General features: G+C 41.4%; 1 protein-coding gene across 1 annotated transcript; it reads right to left on the reverse strand.

Annotated features, from left to right (window-relative positions):
* Positions 1-1,103: 1,103 nt before the first annotated feature.
* Positions 1,104-11,648, reverse strand: LOC138020786 (FACT complex subunit SPT16-like). Its single transcript, XM_068867712.1, has 9 exons — positions 11,628-11,648; positions 11,222-11,334; positions 9,572-9,647; positions 7,736-7,792; positions 6,367-6,479; positions 5,952-6,081; positions 4,450-4,576; positions 3,902-3,976; positions 1,104-3,327 (listed from the first exon to the last, which is right to left on the reverse strand). Exons 1-9 carry the CDS (start codon positions 11,646-11,648, stop codon positions 3,227-3,229), a joined length of 813 nt encoding a protein of 270 aa, XP_068723813.1. The 3' UTR covers positions 1,104-3,226.
* Positions 11,649-11,663: the final 15 nt, after the last annotated feature.

The following is an 11,663-nucleotide window of genomic DNA, read 5'->3' on the forward strand; positions in this document are numbered from 1 at the left end:
AATTCAGTGGACCATTTGGTCACAGCTGAAGGAATTAGACTTAGACGCTGATGATTTGGCCCTTCTTTCACATAACCATGAACAGATGCAAAGCAAGACCACTGGACTGGCAGCAGTATCAAAAAGAAGAGGACTGAAGATCAACAGGGGTAAATCATAGTTCTGTTTTTTTGGAAAAACGAAAGTAACATCCACCTAGTTTACAATTGCACGCGCTCGGGTTGTACGGCATTTGAGCAGTCTAGTCTCCCCCGCAGCCGTTGTTAGTGTCGTCACGCAACGCTGTGGGGAGGAGCGTTGAATAAAGACACTAAGGACGGCTGAGGGGGAGACCACCCATAACTCTAACCAAAGTTCTTTGGGTTAAGGAAACACCTCGTGACGTGTAAAAACTATGCAAAATAGCATGAATCTCATTATGCAGCTGTAAAATACCATAATACCCTTTGTTTGCCCTCCAAAATTTTGCAAAAGGATTGTTTTTATTTTCTCTTGGGACCATTGTAACTCCCAAGAGAAACTAGAGACAATGCTTACGCAGAATGTTGGAGGGCAAACAGAGATTATTAAGGTATTTTTGAAAGCAGCCTATTGGACATGTATGACGCAACTCTGTAAAATCATTTTTTTCTGCTGACGGAGGGTTCGAAAGAATTGCCTTCAAAGGCTGTCAAAATAAGGAAACAAGAACAACAATAAATCGAGTTGCTGCATGCCTCAGTTTCAAAGCGAGTCCTGATGCACAACCATTCAATAGTGTTGTTTCACTTTAGACAAAACTCAAAACACTTTTATTTAGGAAATGTTTCTATTGATTTTTATGCACGTTTAAGTTTAATGTATAATGTGTCGCATAGCTATTTTTCTTATCATGATGTAAAGCGCATTGGGATATAGAAATGCGCTTAATAGGAACCTATGTTATTATTATTATTATTATTATTAGGTGAATTGCGTATCAAACTCATTTCCCTTACAACAGTTGAGCACCAAGACTCACCGCTTCGAAACCGAGACAAACAGCAATTCGGAAATGGCCCGGCAACATCCCACCCCACACCAAACAAATAAAAATTGACAAAAAAATCCAAATTTGAATATTAAGTCGATTGTTCACAAAACATGTTTAATTGTACCAATGACCGAAAAAAACAAGTTCGTCAAACTCAAGGAATTATTTCACGACTGGTGAAATTATGAAGTCTGACAATTAGCCAGACCACACATCCTCTCTTCGTCTTTCGCCAAATCACTTCCTTGCCTTTTCTTGACTTATTGCAGTTCTAAACAAATCATTTTGTACACTGCTGAACTCCTAACGTTTTTGCCTTTTGAAACTAAGTTTGATTAGTCTGCTTTACACATCATTTTTACATTTACCCTGCATGGTGAAATCAATTGTAGTAAAGATCCTAAATATTAAAAGGTTTTATGAAGCACAACAGTTCTACTAGCAAAATATCCTTTTTTGCATTTCTAGTTTAAGCATCTTTTTTGGAAATAAAAAGAAGCAAATGGCAATATTGCTTAACAATAGAAATCTGGAAGCGCCCGAGAAAGATTTGCCCCTGAAAGAGGTGTGGTGAGTATATTGAGCACGCAATTAAACGACGGAACCACAAGTTCGCAAAGATTTAGCGCACACCACAACATCTTCTGTAAAGTTGTAAAATTTTAAGGATATGAAATAAAAACTGGTGGTGAAATTTCGAGTCATGTGCACTTTAAAGGATAACTGTGTTCAATTGAACTTTGATTCCAGTTCAGCTCGAACGCAATTTTCCTTCATTCCCGACTTACAGTTTTCTACACCAATCGACCAAATTCAGACTTTGAACTGAGAATGTCGGAACAAGCCATCCGCTTAAGCTTTTCTAGTCCCCTTTTCCCTCGCATATTGCTTACTCATGCCGCTTCTCACCTTATCTCCTTACATCTACGCCAAACTTCACGCACGACAACAGCGAAACATTTCCGGCTCGTACAGAGGAACAATACGTCATGTAAATTCCGTGTTGAATGAGTACCACAACGTTACAGTGTCAAAAAAAGCCCATATGAGCGGCTTTCCCACACAAAGAAGAGATCAAAACTAAACTATCGCAATTTAGGAAGCACAAAAACTGGAGTTCAAACGGAGAAGTTCCCAATCATTACGGCTCCATCGAACTTCTTACAAACTGCATGTAGTCTTTATAACTACATCCCCATTTCGGGTGCCGAACAAAACGGAATTTCGAGGGAATCGTTAAGTGACCACTCAACATAAGCGGGTTAATTAATCTTTTATGATCGAGAATACACGACATTCCTTACATTCAAGCAGCAAATATGGAATGATTTTCGACGAGAATCGTGAATCACCGAGGTCAAGGATATAACTTAAGCGGTTTCAGACAAAGCCTAGGGAAAACTGAGTCAAAGCTTGAACGAGACTCCAACATCATTTTATCTGCGCGTTTGAATAAATTAATAAGTCCATTCAAATCTTACGATCACTTATTGTGTGATACATAGCAAACTCGCAATTGAAAAGATCGCAAGTGGCCTGAAAGCCCAATTGTAAAGCCCAACTGTGAAATCGCACTGTAATTGCTTCGGTAACAAAGAAACTGTTAAAATTGCTTCCTCAACTGCAACGATATCACCGCCTTCGAAAATCAATAGTGAACTTTCTTGTGCATCTGTTTGTTCTGCTGTACAACGTAAATCAAAATTTCGAGAAAACAATTACACTGAGAAAAATCCAAATAACACAGAACGCAGCTCGCCCAGTCGTTGCATGGCTTTGTAAACTCTTTTCACTTAAAACGACGGTCGTTTGATTTATTCTTATCTTTTGTTTTTGTTTTGTTTTAACAAGTGCTTTCGACATATAATCACAGAACCTTTTCACACTTTTTTTGAAGGTGTTTGTACTGAAAAGGCGGGTAAAAACATCTACAGTAACTCTCTCGACACAAAGTCTTTCGTTTGCAAAAGAGTTCAGTTGTGTTCATCACAGTTACGGCGCGAGTGGGAGGACTATTCTTTCTTCACGTCGTCCAGGAAGCTATAATTACTAAACCAAAAAACTATCCTGTTAAAAGTCGACTTAAGCTCCTAGAGACACGTTCAGAAAGAGGCCAGAATCACTCTCATCAAGTGGAAACACAAATGTTCAATTGATGTCAGGATTCCTGTTTGGTCAGAAAGCACTGCTTTCTTCAACTGGATGTCGATCTTTTTAATGCTTTCTCTTTTTGCTGCGCGGCGAGTCATGTTTGTTACTGGTCGGTTTTTTTCTCTTTTTGGTCGGTGTCTCTTCCATTCCTTTCTCGCGATCAGCTGAGGAAGAACAAACAAAAGTAAAGAGCCAATGAGCGGGAACTTCCTTCTCTCGACAATAAAAAATCATCTTAATAATATTGGGACTTGCAATGGAGAAATCAAGAATGCAGCCAGTACTGCCACGATGAGCAAGCATCTTTGCGCGTTCATGATTCTGGTGTAGCTCAACTAGGAAGTAATTGGTTCGGAAGAAAAATCTCCGGCGAAAACTGGAATGTTGCTAATTTGTTCTAGAAACAATTCAAGTTATCACAGCCGTGTTTCCGACTTATTGGCTTACTTCGCCAATTAATGCTTGCCAACTTTCCATTACGTCGCTTGTGTATAAATTTACTTCCGAATTTATATCTGCGAAAAGGTTACATTGGGGGTATTTTATATTCGTTGTTAGTCATTGGCTTCGAGTGCCAACGTATTGGAGACAACCTCTTGAGTGCGAATTAAGGTGAACGCTGTGTTTCGCAAGTATAAAAATAACACAAGACAAGTAGCGTAAACTTTCAAGATATTGGTAACTGTTTTAGCCGTGTGAAAAGGACGCCTACGGTAACTCTGTAAAATTGTTACTTACCTCTAGCAGCTTCCTCTTCCAGTTCGGACCAATCTTTGCCGCTTTCTTCTTCGCTGCCCATGTCTTCTTCGATGTCTACAACAAAAAGAGGAAATAAAATGCTGACTCATTTGGTTGTCCACTGCAATGACCAGCTTCCTCTTTGTAAGACAAGGAAACGTCCTGCCGCATGGTAGAATGACTGTGTGAATTTTACAACAACTCAAGAATCCGTCTTCACATCTTCTAAAGTTGCTCGATAACGAAAGCCCGCGACCTTTCAAATTCAACTTTGAGAGAGCGCAAGATCCTTCCAAAGAAAAGTTAGGTTTTCAACTCTAGCTAGAATACTGGCCCCAGTTGTTCGAAGGGTGGATAGCGGCGCTATCCACTGAATAAATCACTATCCACTGGATAACTTAATTGGTTTTGCTGCCGTTTATCCGCTGGATAGCGCTATCCATCGTTTGAACAATTTGGCCCAGAACTTTACAACCATGCAACAAGTAAGACAAGACTGACTATGAGCATTCTCTCGACTTGCACGTAGGCCAGAAATCCTTCCTTACCGGACCCCTCTTCGCTGGTTTCTGTTTCAGAAGAGTACTCCTCTTGGGACGACTCTTCTTCTTCTTCAGAGCCTGACGGAGCGTACTCACTTTCTGGTTCGTCCTCACTATCATGCGCTTCGTCTCCCTGAAATTAAAAGAAGCGCCAATAACACATTGCAGCCAGGTTGCCAATCACACATAGTTTGATGCTACTTTGGTTTGCAATTTGAATTAATAGTGCAGCTTAAAAAGGGACAATTCAGATACCCAAAAAAGGACTCAGTAAACGCGCTGTTACACTGTGCGATTTTTCGTGCAACTTGTTTCGCAAGGTCAATGCGACACAAGTTGCACGAATCTTCGCGCAATGTAACATACCTTGCAACGGCCAAAAACGTTGCGAGACCAGATGCAGAACCCGTTGCGGAAAGAAGAATTGAGTTCTACTTTCCGCAACGGTTGCAACGAATGTTTTAAGCAATGTGCATTGTAACATCTGTCCTGCAATTTGTGTCGCAACGGTTTGCGGCACCAGCCAATGAAAATGTTCCTTTAACCTCATGTGATCATCGAAAGCAGACAAATTTCATGAAACGTTCCTCAGCGTAATACCCCTAAAACAAATTGTTTCGTAATGTCAGAACGTTTGTAGAAATGGCGTTGCGACACAAGTTGCACGAAAAATTGCACAGTGTAACAGGACCTTTGAATTGTAACCTTTTAAAGCCCTACATTCTCACAAAATTCATTGCGCTCCGTGACTGAATTTCGCCGTTCAACACGAAATTACTGGCATGTTGTTAACCCCGCTCGCTATTCGCATGAGTGTATTCAGCCAATGAGATTACGCATTTGGACAAGCCGTCATTTAAAAACAAAAACAAACGACCGCAATGACTTGGGGGAAATATAGGCCTTTAAGATATATTCAAAATTTTCCAAACTAGAAAAGCATCACTGAAACTATTCCCAGGGCCTGACACCAAAGCTAGTTGGGAATTTGATTATCGAAACCATGGAGAAACGTTTCGCACAGAGTGAGCACTCTGTGAAAAAGACCAAGGCCTTTATTTCATGTTTACACTCTTCACTTAACGATTTAAGTTCTTCGAAATTTGAATAAGCTCTGCCATGTCACCACACGAGAATCTGCAGCGGACTCGAGAGGTGGGACGAGGAGAAAAGGCAAAGCCTAAAGATATGAAAGAAACTGAGAAAAATGAAACTGAAAGTGAAGAAATAACTTTGAGGGGGGATTATCATTTCTTTAGTCAGTGTAATAGTCATAAAGAGGTATCAGTGGAAGAGATGATCGAAATAACCTACTCACTTTATGCGGTTGCGGCCAAAAGCATAAAAAAAACCCAACACAAGAATGAAGTCGGTCTTGGTTTGCGCAAATGCATAAGTTTCATATTGTGTAACAACTGCCTCCATGTTTTCGTAACTCTCCGTAAGACGCTCTGTCGGACGGGAACACTAATTTACGCCCGCGTATGAAAATAATTCTTTAGACTCACGCTGCTGTCAGGATCGAGGAAACTCCACCCTCCGTTGTCGATGAATGCCTCGGGGTCGTCATTGATGGTTTTCATGATTTTGGCCCAGTTTAAGCTCTGGATTCCTTCGGTGTATTTAATATCACATGAACTGCAATGCAGAGACAACAACCGGATAAACAGTAAATCAGCGACTCCATAAAAGCAAAAATAATTAATGAGTCGGCCTTCATTTTTCTGCCATTGTTCGCCAAATCCCCGAACGGCGAAGGAGACCCGGTTGGGAAGCTAATAAACAACAACAGGGAGGAACTGGCACTAGTCCCTTATCTCCTAAGTGACCCTTTCAGCGGATTCTCTTTCTACATTGACGCAAAGAAGAGTAAGTAAACATTTCCAAGGGTTGAATAAGACTCTTGCATATCAGGCCACTTACTTTAACCAGTCTTTGACAGAATCGAGTGACGTCATTGGAATTGCATTGACGTGTTCCACTTTGCGTTTGTAGTCTTTGAACACAAACACCATGTCGAAGTTTTTAAGATGAAACTACAAAAGAAAGGGAAAAAAGGTGAACATTTGCACCGTGCCCGTGACATCCCAGAGCCAAAACAAGTATTAGCCGGCTGGTACGTCAAAAGGGATAAACGCTGTGGGTTCAAATTCCTCGGAAACAGGTGTCGGGTTTTTATCCGACAAAGCGGGACACTTGGCCCGTGAAATCTAGTTGGAGACTTAAGACAATTCACATGCAAATGCTTAAGTAGACTTTCAGCAACGATAAACCGCTGCCACTTATGCGGGCTTCATCTAACATTAACTTCGCGCTAAAAGCCCACGCACTGTCTCATAGGTTTCTTTATTTCCACACATACAACTATACAAATTAATGGAAATGGAATTTGTTTACCCACGGAATACGTTAAGAGCGCCCAGGAGCTCGTTCAACATGTGTCCGCTCATTCAGGATCGAATAATACATTTTATACAGAAATGTGGTGGTTTGCGACGAGTTAATCATCAATCTGTTTGCTAACATCCAGTACCAGAGAGCATGAAGTTCTTTCCTCACCCCAGATATTAAGGAGTTGACATTTTTATGGGAAACTATGCCACCAGCATACAACACAAGGGGAATTAATTGTAATATAAACTGAGCATCGTTGACATAAAATAAGAAAAAGTATCGGCCCCAAAATTGAGCCTTGAGGAACTCCAGTTGAGCTTTGCGGATGATCTGAATCTGTACCATTAACCGGAACATATTGCATTCGTTTGCTTAAGTAACTGCGGAACCAATCTGCTTCTTTCCCCCCGATTCCATAATATGAGAGTTTCCCAAGTACGATGTTATGATCTATTGTGTCGAATGCCTTAGATAAATCTACAATCCAGAGCTATGTCTCCGCGATCAATAGCGAGCCGAATTCTATCCGTAAAACCAATAATAGCCATTGCATGACGTTCCTCGTTGTTTTCGGAAGCCAAATTGATAATCATACGGTAGGTTATTTTCTTCTAAGTGCTGAGTTAATGACCGACTAATTATGTTTTCAAATACCTTCGCAAATGTAGGTAACAATGAAATCGGCCTATAATCTGAGACTGGACTTTGCGGTTATAATACCGGGTTGGGCTTGGTATCCCTACCTACTTCAAATCCGTCTTAAATAAATTTCTATACAACAAGATTAGTTTGTAGCCAAAATTGTCCAACGCTCCACCTAATCTTGTGATCACCGCATCAAAAGAAACTAATAATAACAACAGGGGAAAGGCTGTTGTATCTGCCATAGCTTGCTTACCTGAACACGTTCGAAGTGAACGAGTTCAACTTCATCCAAAGTGATGATGAACGTCGGCTGTAAACAACAAATTAGAGTTAGTTATTTCACATGTCCCTCGCGCTGAGACGAGACCCTCTGCGCTGAAGATCTCCTTGCGTGGAGGACAATGGTTTGATTTTGGATTTGTTCACCTTCTGGTTTGCAGAAACACAACAAAAAGTTAACGGAGGGGAAAGCGGCAAACGTTTGTTCCACACACACTACCACTACACGATTGTTTCGGCCGCCTACGGTCTTGAGAATCCATGGGACTTAAATCTGGGTTGGTCTTTCATATACCGTACCCGAAATAATTAATGTCCACAAAACAAAAGAACAAAGAGAACATAACAATAGCTATCAAGTGAAGCTATGATCCTCGCAGTTATGAACGCAATTTTTGCAATTGCGTAAAGAAGCCTGAAAAATTCAGGACTTCAACGGGCTTTGAACCCGTGACCTCGCGATACCGGTGCGCACCAAGAGACCATTGTATTCTGACCTCAGGTGAATTGCTCCCTATCAACAGTAAGGCATTTCCCAAAGATAACAATCGCTCAGACTATTGACCTCCACGAAGGCGCAACAAGCTCTAAAATGTTAACGCCAACTAATGTGGTTAAAATGCGCATACTCTTTGGTCACCGTGCTTAAAGAACATGTTTACTTGCACAAATTGATCTCAGTCCAACTAAAATTGTTTCCAAGCTTCCGGTTCAATGCATAATCGCAAGTATCAAATCGAAGAAATTTAAAGTCGTACTATGATGAAAACGTCACTTCCTTTCTTTCCTCAGATTTTGAAAGTGTGTTTGCTGAAAACCTGCCTGGCAAAATTTTGAGCTTTGATTTTTATCCAAAAGCTGTTTACGTTGCGTTTCTTCTGGGGTAGTCAGGATGGCTTAGTGGTTATCAAAGATGCCTTCCACCTCTGCGACCCGGGTTCAACTCACGGCCCCGAGATTGTATGTGGGCTGAGTTTCAGTCGATCTCCACCTGACTCCGAGGGTTTTTCTCCGGGTACTCCGGTTTTCCTCCCTCAGTAAAACCAACTCCCAGCCTATCCCATCTGGCTGTGATGCTGTGCTCCAGTCATACATGGGTTGATGTCAGGGGCCGAGCGCCTAGCCGGCAGCACAGTACAGCTCCTTCGGTCCGACCTCGTCGAGCCGCGCCCTTCGCAATTCAGTCTCCGACTGCGAGTAAGGGCGTTTAGCAGGTCAGGCATTAATTTTGGATTTCACGATCCGCCATTACTCACCTTCAAAACTGACCGACTGGACCTCAGACGGTTGGATCTAGGGAAAAGTGACGTCATTTACTCACTTGATTAAAATTTTAGCGTGTAAACGCCGTTTGTTATGTATGCAAAAAAGAGTTGCATATTAAGTCAGTCGCATACAAACGCCTTGTATTCTTAAACTAGCGAGTCTTTGACGTCATTTTCTCCGCGATCCAGCTTTCTCAAGATTTTAAAGTTAGTAATGGCGGAACATTAAATAAGAAAATTCCAGTTAAAATAAACAAGTGTCTTTGAAATAAAGGCTTAAAACATGGGTCACTTAGTGTTTAGTTAACATAGTTTTGAAATCCACAGAAAAAAAGATTTGATTTTTTGATCACAGAACCACTTTCACGTTAACGGAATAACAGGAAGCCCATGTTCTCTAGTTCGTCACATACGCCGTGCACACATTTGAGCCTTGTAACTCGCCTGAGCCTGACCTTCTTGTAAGCCCCCGGTGGTATATAGGCTATGAGTTGAACTATTGATTTCTAATCAGTGACCTTGTTGTTGTTGTTGTTGTTTATTACCTGTTCAGTGATGTTAACTAAGCAGTGTGTGGTCGGTTGAAGTAACACTGTGCTCCGAGAGGGAACTCCCATGAACCTGTAGAAAAAGAACGCACGCACATTTAAAGTTACCACTTTGCTCACAAGTTTCTACCTTACTCAAGCATGCATCCCCGAATACTACTTTACTCAGCGGAATGGACGACTCAAAGCTCTTCTAGTCTGGTATGAAGTTACGAAGCTGTGACTTCCATTGATCTTTTCACCAACATGGCAAGAAGATTTGTTGCGCGAGTTAAAACAGTAATTCAGTTCGTAAGTAAAGTGCTTTCTTTGTGTCAAGGTAAGCTCGCGAATATCGTTCGTTATATTGAGGACTTCGTTACGTGGAGCTTCTTTTAAATCGCGACAAGGTAAACTATTCTATTTGGCGCTAAACGGGGTACGAAGCAGAACGGGATTAAGGGGGGACAGGAATAGCTGCAAAGGGTAAAAAACCCCTGGGGTTTCACAACTAGGACGCGTTACGTATATTGCAACCCGCCGGGCAAAAAAAACAATCATGCGACGAGAGACTAATTTGAGGTTTTCCCGACCGAAGGCGTTCTTTGTCTCGGCAGGTGGAGTTTAGAACTGAGATTTTATCAACGTGACGTCAGACTTAAGGACTCTGTTATTGGTTATGACTTTGCATGAATGCAGCACGTGCGATTGGGTAGGACATCGCGCTTCCTACCCGGAGTCCCGGGTTCAAGTCCCGCTCGCCTTGTGTGAGGACTATGGAGTAATCCTCAGTTCAACCTGTCGACTGTGCTTGTAGACGGCCAAGTGTTTATTCCTAACAGTTGTTTCGCTAGCCCACGGGGTTGCAGACTACGAGCAATCCCTCTCTCGTCACATTAGTCACATTAGTTCTACCAGCGAGATACGGAAATAAAAGCAAGAGGAAAAACAGCCGCGCGATATCTGGGTCACTTTTCCTCAGACTTCGGGAGGCCATCTTTCCGAGCGAATTCGCCAGTAAGGATGAAGCGCCGAAAAAAGGACTGCTCGTAATCTTTGAAGGAAGTGGTCATACTGTCCATTTCAATGAATTTAAATAGACGGTTTAATCGCCGGTTTTCACTGTCACTCCATCAAAACCATTCAACAAATAAGTCCAGAATCAAAGATTCAGGTCTCTGCGATATTTCGTGCGGGAGATATTCCAAGAAATGTTTTACTCCAATTTATGAGGCTTTGTATGCAGTCGCCATGTTTGTGTTCCTCTGAGGGGCACAAATATGGTGGCCGGAAGCTAACAAAAACATACGTAATCGGGTTTGCAATAAACCGCTGTAGTCGTCTTCTCAGGGCTCATAAACATCTATATAAATACTTACTCTCATTCAAGGACTGTTCAGATTGCGAAATTTGGCGGATAACTTACGTGACAGCAGTATCTGCCGCCATTTTAATATTGTGTCACGCAAAAGCTTAAGAATTCAACCTTGCTCTATCACAAGACAAAAAGCCTGATCAAAACTGAAAATGATAAGTCTTAAGTTTTTCTAATACCTAAACTAAAATCTCAAAAGGATTAATAATTCCTTATTTTTTTTATTTTGATGACGTCTCGTGAAAACCAAGAATAAACAAAGAAGTAACACCCAAATTAATAGTAAGGCTTACCCGAGATCTCTGAAGGGAACATCAAACTCTACTTGTCCATGGGTTATTCCCTCAACTTTGTCGATAAAATTCTTGAACACTGATTTTAACCTTTGTCTTAATTCTCTTTCAGCCTGCAAATACCAAACAGGGTTTGTCAGATTCGAGCAGCTGATTAAAAACGACGATGAGCCAGCAGTTTTTTTTTGTGTCGACCATTTGTTATTCAGTCGTCCACAAACACAGCGTTCGGTGAAACTTGAAAGACCCACTGCAAATAACCCGTCAGTAACATTTAACGACAGCTCCCATTTGCCTCTCGCGCCAATAATGCCTTCAGCTGCACTGTACGCAGGCTACATTTAACAACGAAACACTGTTTTCTTGTTTTTGACATTCTTCTATCTTTTTCTGTGTCTACACAAACCTCCCAAACGCACGCATCCATTTCACATAACCGTTT

Source organism: Montipora capricornis, chromosome 10 (genome assembly GCF_036669925.1).
Source record: "Montipora capricornis isolate CH-2021 chromosome 10, ASM3666992v2, whole genome shotgun sequence".
NCBI lineage: Eukaryota > Metazoa > Cnidaria > Anthozoa > Scleractinia > Acroporidae > Montipora > Montipora capricornis.

Excerpts from the sequence above, each read along its gene's own strand:
- LOC138020786 (XM_068867712.1), bottom strand. The coding sequence starts at position 11,648 with ATGGATGCGTGCGTTTGGGAG. Across the intron at positions 11,335-11,627 it reads TGGATGCGTGCGTTTGGGAG|GCTGAAAGAGAATTAAGACA; the intron begins GTTTGTGTAGAC and ends TGGTATTTGCAG. Across the intron at positions 6,480-7,735 it reads TTCACTTCGAACGTGTTCAG|TTTCATCTTAAAAACTTCGA; the intron begins GTAAGCAAGCTA and ends TTTCTTTTGTAG.